The following is a 25288-nucleotide window of genomic DNA, read 5'->3' on the forward strand; positions in this document are numbered from 1 at the left end:
ACCTACTCACTGATGAGACCTCAAAAAAAAAGGTTGAAATCGGTCTGGGTAGTGACCTCTCATCAGTGAGTAGGTAGACCTGGAAGATAAGTGAAAGACAAGGTTTAAGTGAAAAGAATTTACATACCTTCACTATACGAATACCTTAAAGGTGTGCCTGTATATTATAACATGGAATAAAAGCCAAAAGGTCTGGGTAGTGACCTCTCCTCATAATGTAATTACAGTATTACATCCCCTAGGGGCTGTGTTTTTACATTATGAGAAAATATCAAGGATAGTGAGGGAGCTTGCTCCACCTTTGATACGAGTTGCCTTGGTGTTGTACTACCAAGTGGTTACTTACACTTGGATTTGCCGATAGTTTTTCGCTATGAAACTCATAGATCTTAGTCCTAGTTCTTAGAGTTTCGCTTACTGGCAGATAAACATCAAAGGATTTGTATCCCCTTCATTATTATTAAGGTTGCCAGAAAAATAGCCTTTTGGCTTTTATTCAATATGAATGGAAGTTGGAAAGATATCGGGTTTCAGTGTGCCAAAACAATCGATAATTAAAAAAACGAGTTCGAATCTCTTCTAGGACGAATGGAAGGTTTTTTAACTGAAGATGAGTTGCGAGTTTCATATAGAGATGACAAGTTTTTTTTTTCCTTCCTAAACTCAGATATAACATCCACAGAATGGGCAAACTGGCCGGCGAACACATGAGCATTATTAGAGATATCTTAGACTAATTAAATAGGATTAACTGCTATTATCATCAAAATAAAGTTAGAACTCGTACGGAACCGTAATAGGCCATTGAGACTAACACATTAAGGCAAAGATGAGATGAACATCCTTATGGACTTTCGTTCTTTTTTTTTTCCGATATGAACGAAGTAATATTTCACCTCAAAACAGTTCTGCTCTGTTCTAAGTACGAGTACAAAGATACACAGAGTAATCATTCACTTCGTTTATGATACGTACACTCGACTGAGATTTGATTGGCGCGTGTAAATCACAGTCTCTGTATGGTCTGTGAACCATCTGCGCCACTGACAAACAAGCGAATATTTTCTTTTTATACTGTCCTGAAAAATTGACCATATATGGTAACCTACAGTTGGATGTCATGCGCTACTTCACAACGAAAGCTAGATTTAAATATACTTAAGTAAAGAAAAAATTCTTTTGTCTTTAATTAAGACTGATAAGATAACCGAACTCAAGATAAAAGGCAAACTAAGCTAGAGGATTTGGTTACATAAAGGGCCGCAATTACACTCAAACAAAATTGGATATGTCAAGAGTCACAACTCGCTCTAAAATTGATAGAAAAATCGCGAATTTCTTGCTTTTTTTTTTAATTCTGTTAAATTTAACTAAACTAAGCATGATGAAATAATATTTTAATAATATATATATATATAATATAATAATATTTAATATATATATACATATAAGGATAAAGTAGTTAGCTCTATGCCTCCCGATGTGTCCTATGTCTGTAGATGTGTGTGTTAACGGGGCCGGTTTGCCTGTTCTGAGGGACGAAAAACCCCAGTTTCGGGGTGAAAAAAACCCTACCTTCGTATGAAACCAGCTGACTTACCTTTAGTCGAAAGATAAAAGTTTCTCACGTCACTGACGGGAATCGAACCCGGATCTTTCCGACGAAAAGGCTTCCATACTGATTGAGCTACGGAGGCTCACTCTAACTATATACAAATTCCAAATCCACCCATGTCTAGAATACTACTCACATGTTTCGAGTGGTGTACCTAAAACTTCCCTTAAAATCTTTGGCATCGTCCAGAGGCTCATATATGATCCCTCTCTTAAACACTCACTTCAGTCTCTATCTCACTGGTGTGGTGTTTCAGCGCTCCATCTATTCTACAGGTAGTCCATGGTCACTGTTCCAGGGAACTGGAAACCACTATTCTCCACTTTCTGCTGCACCTGTTAATACAAGAGTTGGGCCCAGCATCCCTTTACCGTGCAAATGCAAATACTCTTAACCTGCTTTTATTCATCACCTTTAATTCCGTCCATCCTTTTTCTCTTGAAAAGCCTTTCTCAAGAAGTATTCCCAAACAATCACAACTTACAACTCTTCAAAAGAAAGAAAAAAAACTTTTGTTGCGCGTGTCAAAGTAGAGTTTTTAATTGTATGAAACAAAAGAATTTTCTCTTCTCAATGAGAGAGAGAGAGAGAGAGAGAGAGAGAGAGAGAGAAGGTAGTAGTACATTCGAACTGCTTTCACATATATAACAAAACCAGTTTAAACACAACTAAACTAAATAACAACATATATCTCAATTTTCTGATTAAAGGACAGGCTGTCAATCGGAAACAAGCCTATCAAGTAGACTATTTCCTTTTGGAGAAAGAATCTAAAGCATTTTTGAATATCTAAAATCATATCTAAATATCTAAATAATGATCTTAATATTAATAATATCTATCCATGTATTTATCCATCTATTTATTATCGTCCTCAATATGTAAGTATGAACATTTCCACTGTTCATTTTTTGGGATCAGTTATTAATTATCAAAGACTTTTTTTTTCTTTTTATTGTAAATTTCAACAGCGCCCCACATTTCCATTTAAAACTATTACGTCACACCAGAGCACGTTTTCATATGCTGTTTGCCAGATCACATCACTACTATAATTATCCAGAACGTCTGTATTCATCCTCATTTGAATAAGAAAAGCTAGTCAATCGAAATTAAAAACCATCCCAGTGCGAAAATCTCGAGAATTAATATAAAAAATATACGAAACAATCAAAAGTTATATTTAGATTTAGAATCTCCGTAATTTTGCCCAAAGGAATGCTTCAATCTAAATCAGTCATCCAATTAAGATAATGTAAGAAGCAAACAACATTCTCATAACTATTTAACATTCACTTCGTTCTAGTATTTTTATCCTTCGTAACCTTGTTGGCACTCTCAACAAGTTATCAGCGCCATCCCGTGACATATCGCCCACTCTCTAATAACTACTCTTCCTAAAACGCCTGTTCATCATCCGCTGCTCTCTGATTGGCTGAAGGTACTCCGTGCGTATGTCGCTACTAAGAGTGGAGAGCTACAATGAAGTATAAAAGTTGTAGATGAAAACGATGGTCCAGTCGTTCTGTCGGCGTTCGTTTATCCCATACCAAGAAGGAGACAAGAACAGTGATTTCTACATTCACTTCTTCCGAGATGGCTTCTGTCACTTGTTTCTACTGGTTACTTCTAGTCTCGGCTGCATGGATCACTGTGACTTCTGAGGTATGATACAGCTTTAAGTTATTTACTTTTATCTCTTTTAAATTTGACACCGTTATTTGCTATTTTAATTACACTGACGTCGTTAACTAATATAAATCAAAACACTTGGGTATCGGAAGTTGCGTCGTGTTAAAGCTTTTAGTTCACACTTAAAATGTAGGTCAAAACTCGCGTTCGATTTTAAAAGTAAAATAAAATAAGTGTTTATTATGAGAAAACAAAACTTATTTTATACGAAAGAGAGAATTCGGTCCTTCATTATTCTAAACATTTTGTTCATTACTTCGTTACAATATCTGAGGAATTTACAGATTCGGTAATCATCGGATAACAGAGAAATATTCATGAATATTCGGATTGTGTACGTTTTTGAGTGACATGTTTGCTGATTGGTGTAACAGAAATATTTCATGAATTTACTATTCATTGGTGATAAAGAACTCTTGAGATAATCGATTACCTCTAATGGAAAGTAGAGATAAACTGGAGAGCTATCTTGATTGCTTCCAGATGGTACAAATATAAACTTAATCAGCTTTTTCGAAACAAATTCATTTTTTTTCCCTAGTGAGTGGAAAAAGGAGAAAAAAACATTCATTAACATTTAAGTTGAATAATAAGAGATTTTGTTTCAAAATACAGAAACAGATGGAATGGATAAAGAGGAGTTATGGTTCATTTTTAAAAGTGCTATAGTTATGAGATTTTTTGATTGCGAAAATTAAGATCTATCTTCCTAAAAAGGAAAAAAACCCATCCCTCCATTCTCACAAATTAGCTTGTCTGAATGAATAGTTATCCAGAAAATAAAATGCATGTTGTAGTAAAGTGAAAAGAGCATTTAGAATGCTGAAAAAAAAATCTGTAGCTATATTATATCCAGAACTTCTACTGCAAGTTATTCTATTGGAAGCAGAAAAATTGAATCTTTGAGGATCTATATCGACGGCTATAGTCTGTTGAATTGTTAACTGAATATCAGTCAAGCTCTGCGCTTTCAGATGGGAGGATGAGAAGGAAAAGGAAGCAGAAGAACAAATACCACTAATAAGACAGTGATCTTGCTTCGCAACCAAGAAAAAACGCACGATTTATTTTCTTTTAAAGTTATTTGCAACAAAATCTGCATGATAGACCAAAATGCCTTTAAGAACAATGTTACCTAACTGTTGCTCGACGAATAAACTAGTAAGGAAATATGTTTACTCTTCGTTGGTAAGCGATGTAAACAATCACTTTGCAACTAAAAAAAACTGCGAATTACAATCCCTCATACTGTAGTTTAAATGTATTTTGGCGGTAGATGATTTCCATTGCCCAGTATGAGACTTTCACCCTGCTTTCTATCCAGTGGGGAACTTCCAAAGTCCTGAAGTGATATTAAAAGAAGAATACGTTTAGTCTCTCTCTCTCTCTCTCTCTCTCTCGGGCAGAGTTTCGAATTTTTATCCTTAAGGATCCATTGCAATACTACGTGTTTAGTTTATCAACCTTTCTCAGAATTATATAACGATAAATATAAATGTTATTTCCAAATTATGAAACTTTTCAACTAACACTAAAGGCGATGGATACATTTCAATAAGTAGAATACGCAACATCGTATTTCATCAAAATCTGTTTCACGAGTGATGATATTATATTCCTACCAACCTACAAGAGACTTAGCAAAGGAAAAATATCCTAAATAATACCTGTTTAACGTCTGAATAATTCCCACTAATTATACGAAAAAAAGTAAACAAATGTTTTAATAAATCTTTATACCCATTGTTTATCTCTTCATACACGAAACAGATCTTCCTTGTAAAGTAAAGGAATGATCTAAGAGCTGTCCTGTAATTGCTTTTAGCAACTTTGCGCTGAGATTATCTTTGCACAGAAGACCATTCCGACAAATCTACGGCGATGTTCTGTAATTGAGAACAACCATTACGGAACGAATGACATTACACCTGTCAAACTACAATCATAAAAACAGAAAAAACAAGACATGGCTTCGTATGACGATAGAAAACATTGGAATTGATTGATTTCGGTGCGAGTTGGTGTGGAATCCTCACGCAGTCAATCATTATCTGACCACCACTCGATCAATCATTCTTGTCTTCCAAATATAATCTTGACGCATCATTTGCTGGTTTCAGAAAGTAAAGGTATGATCCGAGTGACCATAGGATAGGATAACATTTCTTACCTTTTCTTAGCCTCCTAATTAACGTTAAGCCTAATGGATTCTTAAGCTAAATTATCTATTAAAGATCAATTCAAATTGACTGTTGTTTTTGTCTCACTAAAAAAAATAAACAGAGAAAAATATTGTAATTTCTGTTTTTACATGGAATTAAAGTATACGAGATCATAGTGCTTTCTAATCCTGTAGTACCATTCTATTCTTAGTTATTTTACTGCATACTAAAGAAGAAAATATTTCGAGGAATTACATTAATATTTATAATCACATTTAAAAACGATCATCTTTTTATAGTTAATCTTCGTCGAAAAGATTATCAGCGCAATAAACACAAAAACCACTTTCAGAGATTCCGCTCAAAAAATATAGTACGCCTTAATATGCACAAAATACAAAACATTTAATATATATATTTATTTTATTTTATTTATTATTATTTTTTTGACATCCTGCTTAATACGAGGCTTGTTAAGCCAAATTGCATATCGAAAAGCAACTCAAAATCATTGATCTCTGTTTATTCCCATTACTTAGTTTTTTCGCAGAATAAAAAAGATAATTAATATTCCGTGAAGAATCGGAAAGAAGACTTCTCACAGAAGATTAGTTGAAAGAAGTTGGAAGAAACTTTATACAATAAAAAAAAAAAACTTTCAGAAATTCTCTTTCACAGTTAATATGAAAATACTCATCAAACCTAGAATTAAACGAACGACTTTCCATTAATGATATTAATATAGTTTGTATAACAGTTCTTTTTTTGTTGTTGTTATTTGGAATTACGACCAAAGTAGCTACGGTTACGAAGCCAACGTATTTATGTCTGTGAATTGCAAGTATTCTGGACGCTTTGCGTGTTTTGAGGGATGAAAAACCCGAGTTTCCGGGAGGGGAGGGGAGGGGAGAGGGGAACCTCCGCTTCTTATAAGGTTGGCTAACTTATCTTCATACGATAAAAATATTATAAAACGTTTTTCGCATCCGACATGGGATTCGAACTAAGGTTTTTCCCATTAACGGGCACCATTGATATTGACTGAGCTGGTTAATTTATTTATTTATTTTTTTTATAAAAACTGGAATTGGAAATACTTCGTAACTCTTTCGTGGATACAACAGCATGGTCGGTCAAAAGTATTTAGAAAAACACAAAAGGCAGAGGTTATGATTCCCTGAATCACGTCACGAGTGCCAGCATGGTAGAGGACAATGGATGCGACACTTGCCAATCGCAAAGTAGTGCGTGGTAAGAGTCCGACTTGAGCCCCACGATTCTATGATATCTGTAAACTGCCTATGTTCACCGGCCGGTTTGTCTCTTGAGAAATGAAAAACTCGTCTTCGGAAGGAAGAACCTGGCCAACCTGCTGGAGAATCTGCTGGCATATGCAACTAAAAGCCCGCGCGAAAATTCTTCGTATTCTAGATGGGATTCGAATTCTAACATAGAGGTCTTTTTCAGTCGAAAGACAAATGTTGCGAAAAGCTCGAGATTGGATTGAGGTAAGGAAGTGCAAAGCACACACACTCTCTCTCTCTCGCTTTTTCTACAGTAATCATGGCAAACTAGAACATCTGCCGTATGTTAACAATGAATGCAAGGTAGTTGTATAGAGTAAAAAATGCACCTTAAGGATATATTGACGTAAAGACGCAAGTTTATACATCATAGATATCAAACACACCTAGCGCAGTCAGATGGTTGGAACATTGGGGGTTCCCAATCCCACTAAGGATAAAGATCATCTATGAGGACTTTCCCACTGAAGTTGAGTACATTCGTTTTATATGACAAAGTCTATTCTTCCCATAAAATCGTTTTTTTTCTCTCCTGCAGAACAAACAAATTGGCCGGAGCAGTCACACATTAACAGACACAGGATTACTGTGATGCATTATCTCTCCTTCGACTATATAATATCATAATTAGATTGATTAAAATAACTGAGCTACTCTGTTGTAAAAGGCCATCGAGACATTCACGATATCCTGTCCCATCTGATGGTGAAAGCCACAGTTGAATATTATTGAACACTAAGTGCTGTAATTCAACATTATTAAACCGAAAGGTGAAATAAGCCTCGATAAGTTTAGTTCGTTTAGGACACTAGAAAAAGGAAATCTCGCTATATTTTAATCTTCCCATGTATCCGGAAGGATGTTTTTGTCGTCCAGTGTGAGACCCACACGCTTTATTGGAGGCCTGAAGTGAAAAAAAAGTTCCATATTTGGTCTCTAGTTGAACAATCAATTGTTTTAACGCCAAAATTTACACAATTTAAGCTGGCAGGTTCATCTTTACCGGTGTTGCGAACTCTGATAATTCTATATCTTAAATACGTTTTACTGAAACAATCTTATGCTATTCTTATGATAATAGTATTTATCTAGACCATGTTACTAATTTTATCCAAAAAAAGGAAAAGAAAAGTATAACTGCTAGTTGAAACATGGCACATTCGCAAGGATATCGCAACATTGCACTTCGATCATAAAGGTTCGCATCTCATGTGCGACGCGAAAAACCGTTACAACTTCTTTTCAGCTGAAGGTTACAATCTCATATTAAAACAGCAGATTTTTACTTTTAGTTTTTCTCGGTAATAAAAAACCAGAAAAAAGGAAGCCCATATTTTAATTCCGCAAAACAGAGTAACCGGCCAGAAAAACACACGCTCACTTTTAAACTAGTAATACACTGACTTAATAGGCTTAGTTACCTCGATCCACTCTAATTCCACACAGCCCAACCTTTCTATTTAAAAGAATCGACAGAAGTCGGAAACATTACAAGTAAACAAATATATTAGGTTGATACTAGAAAAATATGAAAATAACGTTAAGATATAACAAGCTCGACCACAAATCCTCTTTTCGAAGAGTGATTAGAAACTTTTATCCCAATTCAGAAGCAGAAACGACGATAGATGTGCAGTTCGCAATAGAAAAGTGCTTTTGACTTTTATCGGGCCCTTAATTAGGTATTTTTGCGTCTGGAGAAAATGCTAATTTATGTGTCCCCTCTGACCGAAGAATATCGCTTCGTATTAAATTAAATTTTTATTTGAGATTTTTTTCCCAAAACAATTCATTAATAACCATTAATACTTACATTTCATTAATTTATTTATTTGACTATATGCCGTGCTCCTGAATTTGCTGCTCTTAAAGAATATATTTGCTCTATTCTGCTGCTCTGTACCTCTGACTATCGATTTATTTGTAGGGAAAAGCAACTATTCCTTTCTTGTCAAATTTTCAGACAAACTGATCACTAAGGTGAGCCCTCCGTAGATCAGCCGATGTCGATAATGCCCTTTAGTTGAAAAAAAATGTAGGTTAGAATCCTGTCTGGAATGCAAAGAACCTTTAGAAAAGCTTTTAAATTTAAGGTGAGTTAGCCAATAATTCAATCCCATATTTTCCTTCGCATTATACTCAATGGCCTGTCAAGACCAAGTAGCCCCGCTTCTAATAAACCTGTTTACTGTTTAAGAGCGGATAATCCCATCTGCACTGTTTGGTATGTCTATGCGTTGATTATATTCTTCAGGTCAGTTAGTCAGAGATTTTCCTCCTGAAATTTAGATCTTTCTTTCTCCAAAACAGAAACTGGCTTGAAGAATACAGGGAATCAACAGTCATAATACACCGGTCTTCGCTGCTTCCGCCTTAATACTTAAGAAAACAAACAAAAGAATGATACAAAAATCAATTAATGTCTCGTGGTTAACGAATAATAACAATATTCTTAAAATACTAGAGATTTGTAATTATACTGCATAGTGATTTTCATATAATCAGATATGGTTTTTCAGTTTCAAGTCTTGACAGGCCAATACTTTATTTATTAAGTTGCATTTCGTGAAAGACATCCAAAACTAATAAGTTCGAGTGTGGTTGTATGCATTCTACGAGTTGAAAAATATATAACTGGATATTCCAGGTATTAACGTATTTTGCATGTTTATACGTATTAACATGCGAAGGCCGCAGAATCGGTCCACCATGCCCAACCCAGCACCCAGGAAAATGCATGTCAAGAAATTCTTGGACAATAAGAGCCCAACGTGGAGATGCTCCAATTTGCTGGAACACCACATCCTCCAACTGGGGTAACAGATACAGCTGTAGCATGTCCATATAGTTCACTGCTGTCACTGTTTTTTACGCGAAGAAAAACGGCCCCAAAACTTCAACTTCCGAACATGACAAATTCATCTTTGGACTATCTGTTTCGAATACTCGAATGGCATGAGGGTTTTCTGATTCTACATATTCTGCAGTTATGACGATTTAACCTCCCTGATAAGCAAAACGTTGCTTCATTATTAATATCCATCTCCGAAGGTAATTTTCATCAGCTTCGACTTTTGACAAAATGTCTTGGGCAAATTGGAAACGGCAGGGTTTATCTTCCGGTTGTAAAGCCTGCACAATCTGCAGTTTGCAAGCAAGGAGTTGAAAGTGGTTATGAACAAACCTCCAAACAGTCATTTGCGTTATACCTAACTGCAAAGAGGCTCGTCTAGTTGATTTTTGTGGGCTTTGGTAAAATACTTTCTGGATTGTATCAACATCTTCCTAAGAAGCGGTCTTCCCGCTTCTTTTTTGGTGCTGAACACTACCTGTCTCTTGAAATTGCTTTAACTAACATCGGATAGCATTATCTGAAGGTGGATGGTTTCATTCTGAGTTCTGTAATGACTCTGCCTTGTAATAACAGAATTTGTTTCAAAAAACCATACCACGCACATTGCTTTTTCTTAAACAGTCACTATTTAGAAGTATGATGTGCTATTATTTTCTAGACATCAATGTGACGAGTACAGCGTTGTCAAATAAAACTTTTTGAGTTGCACTTTCATATTCTGTAAGCAGTTTTCTTTTGTTGTTTCCGGTTTGAAAATTATAGGCCACAGAAACACTGACAATAATTTAGAATCATTTTGTATGAGTATATTGATGAACAAACTAGATTACTGTACAAGCACAGAGTGTGTGCAAAACGGGTATGTAAAAGAATTGAAAGAATCATGAAAGATTATGAATTTTACAACAGTATTCTTCTGATGTACCATTTACTATAATAGCATCTCAACTTATAGCTTTTTTTGCAGCGTTTGATTAGGGCACTCCATACGTTTCATTTACTATGATTTGTAACGCGATTTCGTCTTGCAATTAAAATGACATGATTAAATCTAAATTGAATGATTCGATAAATTTTACCCCGGATACAAAATACAGAATTTCAGTAACACTTACCGAAACCTTCATAATTGCTGCTGACGGACAGGCAAACCAACAGCCAAATGGCGCTAACAAAAATTTTAATAAATATTTCACACATTTTTCTAAAGACAACGGGACAAGTTAAATGGACTTTGGTGGACTTTGTGGATAAGAGAGGTCATTTTATTTTATTTATTTGATTTTCTCCATATGGATATAGCCATTCTGTGGTAAAAAGTGTTTCAAATTTGACGGAAGAGGACTTTGTTCCCGCATCTGTTTTTCTAGCATGTTCCATACAGTCTCGATAGGATCCAGATCCTGGCTTTATGATGGTCAAGGAAGATAGTGGAAGTTGCTGTCATGCTCTCTGCACCTCTGCTGAACAATTCTTGCGCGATGGACAGTAGCATTGTCGTCCATGAAACAACCGTCACCTGCTAGATAAAGAGTCAACATTCCAGGACAGACTTGATCGGCAACAATGTTCAGATATTCCTTGGAGAACACCCGACCTTCCAGCAATATATAGAGCCGAAATAGCTCAGTTGGGAGAGCCTTTGACTGAAGATTCTAAAGGTCCCTGGTTCGATCCAGGGTTTCGGCAGTTCTGAATACGATGCATTTATTTTACTGTTTTGGTTGGCTGAGTGGTTAGCGTATCCGCTGTCCAGGCAAAAGGCTGCGGGTTCGAATCCCGCCGTAGGCATGGATGTTTGTAATTGTTATTGAAAATACTAGTGATGGGTGGTGGTAGATGGCGTTGGTGTAGATGATGATGTTAGTTGCGGTTGGTTGTATTTGGTGGAGACAAAGTTGTGTAGTCGGTGCCCTCCCTCGATTAGTCTTTGGACTCTCTGATAATGCGACAAATAATAATAATTATATCAGGAAACCCATTCCGTATCAACAAAACACGTCCCACACCATGACACTACCTCCAGAACCGAACCTCGATTTGTGTTTACATTTATGTAAAGTTTCTAAATCAGTGGACAGTATGTGTAGCTGTTAATAGAAGAGAAGTAAAACTGAATCGAGAGAATAAAAAATAAAAAATAAAAGAAATGCCAATAGACGGCATTACTGAAACAAAGAAGTCTGTACTACATAGAAGTTTAATAAACTTTTTTTGTTGTCGTTTATCTAGCCCAAAAATTCACGATTTTTTTGCAGGTAAAAAAAAAAAAAATTAAACGTTTCTGGGAAGCACCACCCCCCTCCCCCTCACGTCACAAACTAACTCATCTTTAGTTGAAAATTCTCGATAAAGCTTCCTAGACTGGATTCGAACGCATTTCATCAAAGGCCTCGTCGATACGGACTTAACTATAGAAATTTTCTTTCGGAATAGTCCAAGCAATGAGACAAGAATCTACGGAATTAAGTATCAACCTTCAATAAGAGGTTTAACTTTCTTATAAGCTATAAATGATTTCTTTCTCCGACATCCTTCTAATCTCGAGACGGCTTTTATTGTAACGCTCTAGAATATTTCTATTGCTGCATGGCTTACTTAACCTTGAGTGAAAGTGCAACTTCAAGAAAACTCTAAATCCTACTGACATAATTAAGACTGCACACACACACTCTGTTCAGGTAATCGTGGTTTCCATAAAATATTTATTGTGCTTGTTTTAACTCTTGCTTCATGTTTACGATAGTCATCTAACTTTCAATCTATTTTCATCCTCTCATCAGTCAGTTGTGATTTCTCAATCTGGAGTGAAATAAAAGTGAAATGTGATGACACTACAAGGAGAGTGTTTACTTCCCTAGATGATAAACTCGAGAACTTAAAGAAAACCAACAAGACATTTCCGTACAAAATATCTCTTACATCTATGCCATCCATTACTCGGCAATATTCCCCTGTGTTCTCTGTGGTAACATCTTCTCGCATTACACTATCACAATTTTTTCTTGAAGCATTTCTTGAGTTAAGTTCTTTGAAATTTTGTGCTCACCAGTGTCGAAAGAAATATATTTGAAAAACCAAACTTTTAAAGTTTTGTAGCTTTTTATAACTCTATAGAACTCTATAGAAAACATACCATTTTCAGAGTACAGAATATTTTGTAAAAATTATTTTTTTTTATTCTACTCGAAATACATTTCCTTGCTACATTGTTTTGTAGCAATATGCTACAATATATCACTATTAATGATATAAATTAAATGAAAAAATGTGGACTTAACGTTAAACAAATGAACACTATTTAATCAATTCATCATAAACTAGTAAAATAATTTAAAAAATAAATAAATGTCTCTAGAATAATTTTGCTGATAGATTCCGTGGAACAATGCCCTAACTTTACTAAAATAATGTCTTGTTTAACTTATAAAATACCAGCCATCATAAATAAATTTGTGTGTTTACCTATTAAGCTTTTTTGCCAAATTCATTAGAAAAACAAATAGACGATAAAAATAAAATAAATTTGCTAATGTCTTTTATTCCCTGCAGGGAGATATTTCAGCACCCTCTAACTTTTGGAGAATGAGGAGGAAGTTAATTTTTTCACCGGTAGCCAATCCGAGATAGGCGGTAGAAGACTATCTCTAATTATAAACGGCATCCGGTGACGAGAGGCAAACAATTGTCTGCCTCTCATCATCGTGGTCCCTAACCCTGCCGCAGGGTATTTTACGATCAATTTTCTTCAGTTTAGTGGACGAAAAATCCGAGTTTCGGGAGAAAAAAAAAAGACGTGCGTATGACCGAGATCGACTAACTCGGGAACCCGTCGAAGAAAGGGATAGAAAACGTTCCTCTAATCGGCGATTGTATTCGAACTCAGAACGGCTTTCTTCGGCAGCCTAGCACTATGGATGCAAACGTCTCTTCCACAGGGCTACACAGACCTCACAGCGATTTTGTAATTATTAAAGCCAAGTCACTTTAATAAAGAATATGTGACAACGAGACTTCCAAAGATTTCCTTGGTCGCCATTTAATGCATCATTATCCAACTTTTAAAAAAAATAAACCCAAAGATTGTTTAAGTGGAAGGTGTTATTTTAGTATTTTTTAAATGTGTAATGTAATAAAACCAGATAAAAATATATCATTGGCTGAAAAGATGGATTTCTTGAAGAATAATGTGGACGTCGTTAACTAAATAAAAAAATAAAAAAAATTTGGCCACCACACGAAATTCCAATTTGCAGCTTGGCAATGAAAGTGTTAAACTGTTTACCACTCTCCATTAATATTATTTCTCAATCTCCGGTTATGGGCCATTACCGAACAATGAATGGCACTACGCTAGCCGAATAGTTAGTTTATTAACACTACTTAATTTCAGGAAGCCCACCCGTCTTTTAGATCCCACAGCTTACATCGGCCCATGGATTTCTCACGGCAGTGTAAAACTGCTACAGGAATGTTTCCATATACTGACAATGGCATCTGATTGTGCTGTAACAGATTCCTGATACGAATAACTAGTTCCGACTCATCCCACAAAGGCTTAGTTAAGTCGAGATATTGCGATTAAGAAGGCAACTGAATTTTTCTAATCAGATTCGTGCTCCTAGAAGTAGCCATTAGTAGATGAATAAACTGTAAACATTAAACCATGCAAGTGCCAGCAGTGATACTCAAGTATACTGTGGAATTCAGAAGTAACTTCGACAATATCAAGAGCCCTAACATGCGCTAAGGAAGACCTATAGCACCAATCTTTTTGAGAAGATAGGTTTGTTGATTCAATTTACGACTGCTTGGCCTTAGTCCTGTCCTCAGCATGACACAACTGGAATCGGACTTCGTGTAGTCTGTTGGTCGAAATAATGGGCCGGTAGTGGCATTATCCTGGTATAAATATTGTTCTCGTGGGAATCACTGGGTAGTTCCGCTCTCATCCCCAATAAACACACGCTGACTGCTAACTCTTACCTGGAGATTGATTTTGGACATTGCCCCTTATGGTGACAATGTGGCCTGAGGGATCTAGACTCTTTCACGAGGCTCGTATTGTGCAAGAATGGTTCGAAGAGATACAGACATTCCATGTGCTCTCCTATCCGTCCAATGTTCCTGATTTAAATTCCATCGATCATTTATGGGATCACGTGGAATGCATTCGCCGGTCGACGTTAGTGCCTCGCTCACCTCCGGAACAATATTCTGTTTAGTTGGTCGAGAATACCTCAGAATACCTCTTCCTTCCGTAGTCTGATAAAGTGAATGCCAATATAGGTGTAAGCAATTATCTCTGTCCAAGGAGGTCCAATATACTTCCAGGTAGGTGGCCGTAATGCTTTGAATCATGAGTGTACATCCGAAACAGGCATGTAATATTGTCTCTGAGGAAACGACAGATTTCAGGTATAAAGCACCTAATAATCTGGCCATGCATTGTATATTTGTTACTTGAGGCCTCGAAAGGAATGTTTATTTCATTAGGAAAAAAGGTTGAAGTAAATAGAGAAAATCTGTGTGAATCACTTTTTTTTATAATTAATCTCTTTCATTATTTAAAAGTAATGTAACATATTTCTCATCCAGGCACGCATACTTGGAAATGTTATAATAATCGTATTCCATAATCATTTACAGTAGTCGTGTTTCTTGTTAGACTATATTGTTACTGAAGCAGCTCAAATCAGAAAATAAATAAATAAAAAAATAAATAACTCTATATAAATGTTCTCGTATTCCAATTATAGCCGTGATGCTTAAATATCTGGAATGAACGTATTTTTATGCCGACGACCAGAGGAATTTATGACCGCATTTGCTTTCAGAAATATATATATAATTTCATATATTATGCTCATATATTATGCTCTGTCATATATAATTTCAAAAATTATATATGAGAGAGCGTGAGTAAGTGAGTGAGAGAAAGAGAGAGAGAGAGAGAGAGAGAGAGAGAGGCGTCCATCTCCCTCGCGTTTTTTACGTTCAGTAAGTCCATATTACTTTCCCTCGCAGTTAAAGAAGCCACAACAATTCTAAAAACATTTAAATTTTAACAGGGATTATGCTGGCTACACTTCTACATCGCTAAAATAGTATATTACGTTCTTAAATTTAAGTGCGATCTGCACATTCGTGACTCAATTTGAACTGGAAAGCATTTAACACGGAAGAAAGCAGCTTCTTATTACCGAGCTAAGCAATATTCGGTTCGATTTCTTTTTTAGTAATAAAATTGTCACGTGCCATGTAGTAGACATCAAGCAGAAACCACTGTTGCTATGAGCAAACGGAAGCAATACCTCACATCCGTCTTAGTCATGTCAAACAAATGAAATTATATTATCACGCATACCTATGAAAATTAGATAGCGTTTTATATTTGAAATGTGAATCACTTTTTTTTTATATGTAAATTCATGAATCCTCTTAAACTCTTCTTTCCAAAAGCAGTAAGATGTGCAGACCATGGCCTTTTCTGTAAGAATAAGAATACTAACAATCATAGGCTTTCCATATATTTGATCTGAACCCGTTTTTTTTTTTTAAACCAGAGTGATTGTAATGGTCTTTTGTAAGTTTTCAGTTGGTGATTGCCATCAAATGCATGTTCTTCTTTCCGGCTTGTTTGTTTTGCTAGATGAAAAACCCAAGTTTCCAAAAAAAAAAAAAAAAGGGAACCCTCCTACTTCCGTATAAAACTGGTTGACTCACATTCAGATGACAATCCCTGATAGGTTTTTCGCGTAGTAGACACGATTCGAACTTAGGTCACCAGAGTGAAAAGGGCATTGTCGTTAGGAATATAATATAATATCAAACTCGTGAAACAGATTTTGATGAAATACGATGTTGCGTATTCTACTTATTGAAATGTATCCATCACGTTTAGTGTTAGTTGAAAAATTGCATAATTTGGTTTATCCATAAAACATTATCGTGTTTTTCAACCTAATGTTTCCAATGGTAGATTTCGAGTGTCCATTCTGTATCTCAGTCTAAAAGGGACACATCGATAACGTAGTTTTAATTTTCAAAGTTTAAAGTGACTATCAGTAAATAATGATTTCTACTTGTGAAACTTTTAATAACACAACTCTGTTCCTTTGAAGCGTGTTGAAAAATGTATGAAGTTAATGTCGCATACCTTCATGGTTATAAAAGATTGTAAATGATTCATAATCATGATTTACGCATTGAAGCTTAGAAATTTGATTGACGTGAAGGTAGTCTTCACTGTGTCTTGTCCATAAAAAACCATAGCCTGTAAAAAATACAATATAACTTTACGACGACTGACGGAAAAAAAAAAAAAACTCATTTGGCGTTTTGACCGAGGTTTTCATATATCACATTCGATGCATTCTTCAACAACTTCCTACAAAGAGTGGATCAATAATCGTTTAATTATTTCGGATGAAAGGAAATACAGTGGTCGTGAACAGGCTTTGAGATATTATGCTACTTATAGAGACTGGAATTTATTTCACACTGAGAAATTTTACCCTGGGGATAGCTTCTTGTTATGTTCTTCTTCATTTGTTATGATCAAGTGAAGTTTGTCATTACTTGATTATGATCGTTACCATAAGAAAAAGATAAATATATCTTTTTTTTTATTAGAGATAACTGTTTTTTTTTGTTACCGAAAACCACTTCATCAAAGCACTTGACATTTATTGGAGCGAAATTAATCACCGTTATTACGAACTTGCACAATAAAGTGATTCTTAATTCAACAAGTGTTTTCGATAAGAAAAAAAAAAAGAGAGGAAATGATAAATACTTAAAATTATATCTAAAGGTAACATTTTCCCAACAGACAAACTCTTTCTGATAACAAAATCGTCAGAGATATCCCTCACAGTATTATCAAATGGCTAATAAAATTATCAAAAACATCCACTAGCCTTATTGTGTTCAACCAATTGGTGTTCATGCTTCTAGGACAGAATGGTTAATCTGTTTGTGTTTAGTAAGTCAACTTTCTTGATCCTACTAACCCAATACTTTTGCTATGACCGGAAGATAAGATCGTTTCTGAACCTTTGGATCAAATGCGCTCAATATTCTTAATAAATACATATTAATCAACAGCTCTTATATTCAAACTTTTCAAGTTGATTACTACCAGCACCAAAATTTAATACACTGATTGGAAAGAAGTCAACGGGTACCCTTATTGGCAAGGTGCATCGTGCTATGTAATCAGTCACGTGTTTATAGCCGGTATAAATTGAAGGAATATGATGATCCCAAGTCAGCATCCGAGTGAAATGACTGCGAGAAAGGAACTGACGGAGTTTGGAGGAGGTGTGATAGGCTGCCATGTAGCAGGCCCAGTAGCGCACTCAGGATTTAATTCTTGGGAGGGATGGGAGAGTTTAGTAAACGATTTGAGAATACAAATCGCATACGACCTATGACTGAGCATCTGCAGTGATCGCTAATTCATAAGTACTATAGAAAAAGAAGAAACGACCCAACGTAAATAAAAAAAAAGAATTTTAATTAGGAAAAGATTTTTGGAACATTTTATAGTGTGTTTTTCCTTTTTCTTTGGGGGAAGGGCCCCTTTCCCCCCCTCTGGGTGCGTCAGTGAGCAGTCCTATCTGTTCGGCAAATTGTTGACAAATTGGGTCATCCCAGGTCAATAGTCAGTGATACCATACTGAGATGAAAGCGAAGGGAGTCAACTGTAAGTGCTACCCGCAGCGGACGACCCATCACACTCACCAAACGAGACCGTAGGGTGCTACGAAGGATAATATACAAAACCTGTCATTCATCTGCTGACACGTTGAATGTGGAGTTCCAGGCATCGACTGGAACACTGATCTAAACAAAAACATTCAGAACCGAGGCTCATAGCATGGGTTTCCATTGTAGAACCGCTATATATGCAAGCCCATTCCCTTAACCAACAAGCAGCATCGTCTTCAGTGGTGAAAAGAGCTTGTACAATGGTAACGTGGGAGCTTGGAAAGCTGTGTTATGGAGCGATGAATCACGCTAAAACCTCTACAGATCCAGAGGAGGCGGCGTGATGGTATGGTCCCGTTTTTCCTGATTTGGCCTCGGATCTTTGTTTCTGGTGCCACGAACATTGAACTCAGAGGTATTTGAACATTCTAGATAATGCAGTGATTTCTATTTATGGATTTTCTATGGAACTGGCCATTGTCTCTTTCAGAAAACAATGCACCGTGTCATAAAGCTGCTGCTATAACCGCGTGGTTTGTAGACATGAACATCGCCACACTTGACTAGCCCCCACAGAACACTGATCTTAACCCTGTTGAACTCTGTGGAATGAGCTGGAGCGTCGGGTAAGGTCAAGGGACGTATGCTCTACAATAGTACAGGTATTCACTACATGCCTACAGAAATAATGGTCCAAAATTCCCATTGATCGCTATTGAATCATATTGATCGCTAGGAGGTATACTTTCATTGTGGAAAGTATGTTTCGCAAGATTGCTGCAGTCATCGCAACGGAAAGGAGATCCTACATTTTAGTTAGATGGGCGCCATGACTGTTTGTTCTCCACACTATGGTGTCCGTTGACTTCTTTCCAAGCAGTGTAGATGTTTCCTCATAGGCATACAAATTATCCTCTATTAGCCACACACACTCCACACACAGGTTTTCTATGTTTACGAGTATAAAGTAGGACCTTCTTTCCAGTTTTAAAATTTCTTTGCTGTAGAACAACAAAAAGCTTGTAGATCATCTACCACCGCGATCTACAAAAAGCTTGTAGATCATCTACCACCACCCACTTTCTAGAATATTAATTTTTCCTTTCCAATTGAGGAGGGAAGTGAGGGTGTCGTAGCTCAGTTGAGCGACAATATGGTTGGAAATGCTTGGATTCAATCCTGTCTGGGACGTGACGAACCTTTATCAGAGTTTTCAAATGAAGATGAGTTGGCCGGTCACATGCGAAGGTGGTGGGATTTTCCTCCATGAAACTCGGGTTTTCATCTTGCAAAACAGTGAAAAACAACCAATGTACAGCAATATTATATGTGTGGTGTTTTTGGTAGTAATTCCAAAGAAATGGATAATGTAAACCAACAATACGTGCGGTAGCGAATCTGCTGGTACTCATCACCTTTGCCACAAAGTAATCCGAACCAAGTAATCACAACCAAGTTGTGATAACTTGGTTCATCTAATGTTACTTTCGTTACTCTCCTTTTCTTAGTGCTGAGTTAGTCAATCTCGTACAATGGCTGGAGGATTAAATTTCCTTCGAATCGGATTGTTAGCCTAAAATATAATGTGCTGTTACCCATATGCTCAATGTTTGTTGCATATCCTTTTCAATGTCCTTACAACTAAATTTAAGCCAAATGATAATAATTACTTTCTGCATGGAACCTTAGAAAGTCGAGGTTCATGGAATTCTTAAAAGAATCATATCCAAAAAGCTTCATAAAAGGGAGACCAGGTGTCAAAGGTCAAAGATGATTATAGGAAATGATTTATAATCAACATTACTAGCCAGATAAGACCATCAGAGAGAAGTAATGGTGTTAATTAGCAGGAGTCCAATAATGAATATCAGGACCTCGATGTGTAATTTCCTGGAGTATTTCGTAAAATACGACGTGTCATCATTGCATGTTATCTAAACGGTCATAGTGAAGAAGAAAACGCGATAGTTTTTCCACTAAATGCAACAGCGAATTTATCTTTGTAGATTAGGATCTGCGAAAGGAGTCCAAAGGGGTAGTATACATTACTAATAAATGCACCGCTGAAAGGTTTCCTAATTGTACTTTTAGAAAACAGAAATGCCATCATCTAGTGACTTCGCATTGAATAAATAGAACAACGCTATCTTGGAAACCAATAAAAAGTTTAAAACACAGCTTAAAAGAGTTATCGCTTTTGAAGACAGTAAACAAAGTTCTGCGATATACACCATTAATACAGTCCAGGAATTATTTAAAAGTTGTTGACTAATAATTAAAATATTTTATTACTGTTCTGGCATACAACTGATCAGATTGCAATGCGAATGATCTCAATAAAACCATTCAATATTAACTTGGGCGGTCACCCTTACGAAATGCTGTTGTGGTGACTATTTTTTAAATTGGTTTGTTTTTCTTATTCAGGGTTGGTGGATTTATTTATCACAAATTAATATTCTGCAAGAGAGCGGTATTAAAGATATTAAGTTGTGATAAAGCAGTAGGGAGATGGGGAGAAAAAAATAGTAAATTCGCAATATAGTGATGATTAAAACATCTTTACTATTAAAATATGTGTAGAGCACCTATGTTGCGATCTGCTGTTCGAGTGGATGTCTGAGAAGGTCTTAGGTTGTAGATGATTACAGAATGAATAAAGCTTGAAAAAGCACTATGTCCGCTGAAGGGTTAGGTAATTCGAGATCCTTACTCTAGAATAGAGTTCTGGGAAGATTTAATTCCTCGCTTCTGTTGACGAAAGTCTTGTCCTGCAGGCATGGCATTCAACCTTTAGTCGGCGAGATTATCATAAAAATAAGAAGGGACAATGAGAAACATTTGATAATAGAAATTCTGACTTTTGGCACACCAGTATTAGGATGTAATTTCTATTTTCTTTAAAAACACTGGATTCTTCTTTGTGTGTGTGTGTGGGGGGGGGGGAATGGATGAGAGATCTTGACAGAATACCGCAGTAGTTCAGAGACCATACTATCTTAGCAGTGGCCAGAAAATGGCTTGAAGCAAGGGTAATAAACTGATTGCATATATTTTAGGATAATTATTTGCATAAAATGATTAAAAAGGTCGCATTGGAAATCAAGGACTTTAGCGACCACATTTAATGAAATTCATATGTCTTTGATAATATCTATGTTGAACATCCATTTTACTTAATGAACACTCTTAAGATTGCGAAAGGGGATAAGGACTGAACATGAGATGAAGGTAATACAAATCAGTAAATTCCCATGTTTTCTCTGATTCGTTGATCGATAACTTAAACGCACACACACAGTGACGGCTGAAGGAGGGAGACTGGCTGCTTAATTATCTTCCAAAAGTTAGTTAAGGTTAAAAGAACCACCTCCACCTACGCTTTTGCGACACCAGCATAAGTGCAAAGCTTTTAATAAATGTACATGTTGTTTGAGGGGTACAAACAATGTACAGAAATTAACAAAAACTAAACACGTGGATAAGTCATGACCAAATAAAGTGCCGGCCTGGTTAGAGTACCCGCTCCTCAACCAACAGGCTGCACGTTGAATTCCGCTGAGGGGAAGGATTTGTAATTTGTAATTGTCTTATAGGTAGGAGATAAATTTCGTCGTTAGGTGTGAGTCCACCTTCCCCGCTTAATCTAAGTCTGAAGTGATTTGAAAAAGTTACATGTTTGTATTATAAAACAAGGTTTCCGGACCATTTAAAAATATTACAAATAAATATGAAATTGATTAAAAAAAATAAATAAATCCTTACCCCACCCAGGTTAGTACAAATGTACTATAAATTTGCATGTAACCTTTCGTATGTGAGAAATACAAATAAATAAATAAATAAAAGTCTAACCTTCGAGAGAGTGGAATGCATCTGACTGAATTAAAGCGTGAAATATTATATTTTATCAGTACAGGCGCACTCTTGTGACGTTTGGCACAACCACGACAGTGCTACCAGTATCACTCCCATGTAAGTACTCATAATTCTCAACACGTTGAATGGATTTGCATTCCACTTATTGAAATAATCTATTCAATACAGAATATGTGGCTGATCTGAGAAAAGAAACGATGTAAGTCATGCATTTCCTCTAACTACATTTTGTTTACTTTTTCTTTCAATATTTTCATTTCACTTTTTTCGTTAGTTAATTATTTCTGTCAAACTACAATTTATTTCTCGTTTGTCTATAATTCAAAAAAAAAAGTCTGAATAAAAATATTTGTTCTACTCTTTTCTCACGAAAGTTAAAGCATTCTGCGATTAATAACTCATATTTTTTATCTAACTGTATTTTATTTACAATATGGCAAAAAAAATAAATACAAAACTGTGCTAACAGTCATAAAATGTTCATTTTAAAGTTTTACGTATTTATATGTAACATAATATGTATTTATCGCTTCTTTTGAAAACTTAATATTTGCTATATCTGTAGAAGAAAAACAGGAATAATAATTTTGTATTTATGGTTAATGGAAAAGATCCGTCCAATAACTTAACTCCTATAATATTACATTATTAGATTTATTCCTCTTGCAAACGAGTAAAAATTCCCTGAATTTTTCAATGAAGCGATCATCACTTGTCGCATATTTCATTTTTATAACTGTTTAATTTAAACAGATAAATGTTTTTATATCTTTCTCCTGAAATTATGAAAATAAACAGATGCCTGTTTGTGACAACACCGAAATAGGAGTAATCAATATTCTTTAAAACATAAGCTGTTTTATTTAGTTCAACAACGACTATGTAAATTGCTTCTGCATCTCCAAACAGACATAATCGTGCATTAAACTCTGATCATATTCTTGAAACACTAGCGCTGGCACCGGGTTAAATAATTCAGTCAATATCAGTCATTTTGAATATATATTTAGTGAAACGACAACATATTTTTAACTGGAAATAAAATAAGTAATTTCCTGAAATTGTTGTTGAAATTGGATTACGATATCCAATTGAGTAATTGGATATCGTAATCCAATTACTCAATGAATTTAACACATTTATTGAATAATTTTATGAAAATAATTTCATCAAACACTTATTTTTTCTCTGCTTGGTATTTGATAATAAAGAACAATTAGTGTGTCTTAGATTCCATTACGTGTACTGATGATACAAAAATGATGAAAAATAAACAATTAATTAATTAAGAAGTGTTCCTATGGTAACGACAATATATCTGCTATGGCAACCATAAAGAATATTGATTCTACCCAGAGTTTGTAGCAGACGACATTTTGTTGTCAATTTGTTTGCATTCCACCTAGCTAGTAAAACTTAGTTTTTTATTTATTCTTTATATAACTAAGCTTTAAAAATAGGTAGAATAGGTAAAAAATAGTTAAAAACATTTTTTTAAAATATCCTTCCTCTAATAAAAATAGTGTCTCCTTAAAATTAATACTACGTTGAATTCCATTGTAATATTTTCTACTTTTACGTTTGTTAAAGTATTTTCAGTTGAATGAAGCAAAATAATTGTGACATCAGTTCTTTCCGGTTTTATCTCAGTCAGATAATTAGTCCATTTTCAACTTTACTCACAGCTAATTAAACTTACTAATTGAGTCATTTATTCTCTCTCTTTTCTATTCTCGACACACTTTTACCAGTGAAAAATCTCTTTCACTAAGCACTCTTCTTCAGCATTGGATATACTTTGGACTATTTCAAATTCGTAACACATAGCAGAGAAACAGTAATGCCTTAATGTAAAGCATAACTAAATGTGGTGGGATGATTTCATTTAAGTGTGAATCCATCTTTTTGATCCATCTTGTCACTTGATAGACAACTTCAAACTATTAACACCGAAATGTTTCCAGTCAATTGAATTTATTCTGTTTCCCCAAGTCTATCCTTTTTGCCGACGTCACACTGAAAAATGTGATTCAAATAAACTTCCGTCTAAATCCTATGAGTAAATTTACTTTAACTGATATGGTAAACAGACCTTCTTTCTCATGCTATTCCAGATTCGTGACTTTGACTTCAAAATAGTTCTGCTATTGACAAATATAAATTGAAAAGCGATAAAATATTAGGAAGTCTAAACACGCAGCGAAAGAACTGATTTGATCTAAATGGAAAGAGACTATTTGGTACACCTTTGAATAAAATGTTTTAAATGATCACTGAAATTGTTTTGCATTTTTTATTCATCTAAAGTGAAATATTAGATACCTTAGAGTGTAGTTTTAAGAATAGTTTCGACTTTGAATAAATACTATTGAAAAATAGGAGATCAGCTGATAACAATAAGAGTACTGCACTTAGAAAAATCATAACAGCCTGTATGATTACTAGAAGTATGCATCAAAGGGCGTTTGTTTAATTAATTTTTATCATTTTGGATAATAAGGCAGCATCAGGGGTAAACATAAATAACTGTTTTCAACAAAGAAGGAACTAAAGCCATGAGTCATATGTAATAGTGTCTTTTGATTGATAGCATCATCCTGCTTTCGTTCGATTTAGTTGGAATTACGAGCGAAACAACTAATGTTAGGAGGCCAATATAGTACGTCATCAGAGTGCATAGCCGAAGAACGTATGCTGCGTCCGGAGTGTTTTGTGGGATGAAAAATTTAACTTTCCCGGAAATAAAACCTCACCGACTATCTTACGATTCTGGTTAGTTCTCATTCATCAAATATCATTTTAAACGAAAAGCAAATGTCATGTTTGATGAGTACTGGGTTATTTGGCCAGTTTGTCTGCTTTTGTGAAAAGTATAAATTCGAGTTTTCGGAAAGGACTCATTGAGTCATTCAGCTACGCTTGAAAAGTATTCATAAATGCTTCTAACTTCCTGAATAAAACTGGATCTAAGGTGTTTCTAATCGAGACCATGTCGGGTCTTCCAATGGTTATTCAATGGTGTTACTTTACACTGAGTGGAGTTCTAACAAACAAAAAGTACTAAAGT

The 25288-nt window shown here is 35.4% G+C and overlaps 1 protein-coding gene and 1 non-coding gene across 2 annotated transcripts in view; both read left to right on the forward strand.

Annotated features, from left to right (window-relative positions):
* The first annotated feature begins 3148 nt into the window (after nucleotides 1–3148).
* LOC150107574 (uncharacterized) overlaps nucleotides 3149–25288 on the forward strand; it is a 60836-nt gene continuing 38696 nt past the window's right edge. The window contains exon 1 of the mRNA XM_090391394.1: nucleotides 3149–3280. Within this exon, the coding sequence (XP_090247520.1) occupies nucleotides 3212–3280 (69 nt within the window). The 5' untranslated portion in view covers nucleotides 3149–3211. The remainder of the gene's footprint in view (nucleotides 3281–25288) is intronic.
* Nucleotides 11243–11316, forward strand: TRNAF-GAA (transfer RNA phenylalanine (anticodon GAA)). Its single transcript has one exon. It is a non-coding gene; the product is annotated as a tRNA-Phe (tRNA).

Source organism: Typopeltis vanoorti, chromosome 4, assembly GCF_054136105.1.
Source record: "Typopeltis vanoorti isolate ZY-2024b chromosome 4, IOZ_Tvanoo_1.0, whole genome shotgun sequence".
NCBI classification, from domain to species: Eukaryota; Metazoa; Arthropoda; class Arachnida; order Uropygi; family Thelyphonidae; genus Typopeltis; species Typopeltis vanoorti.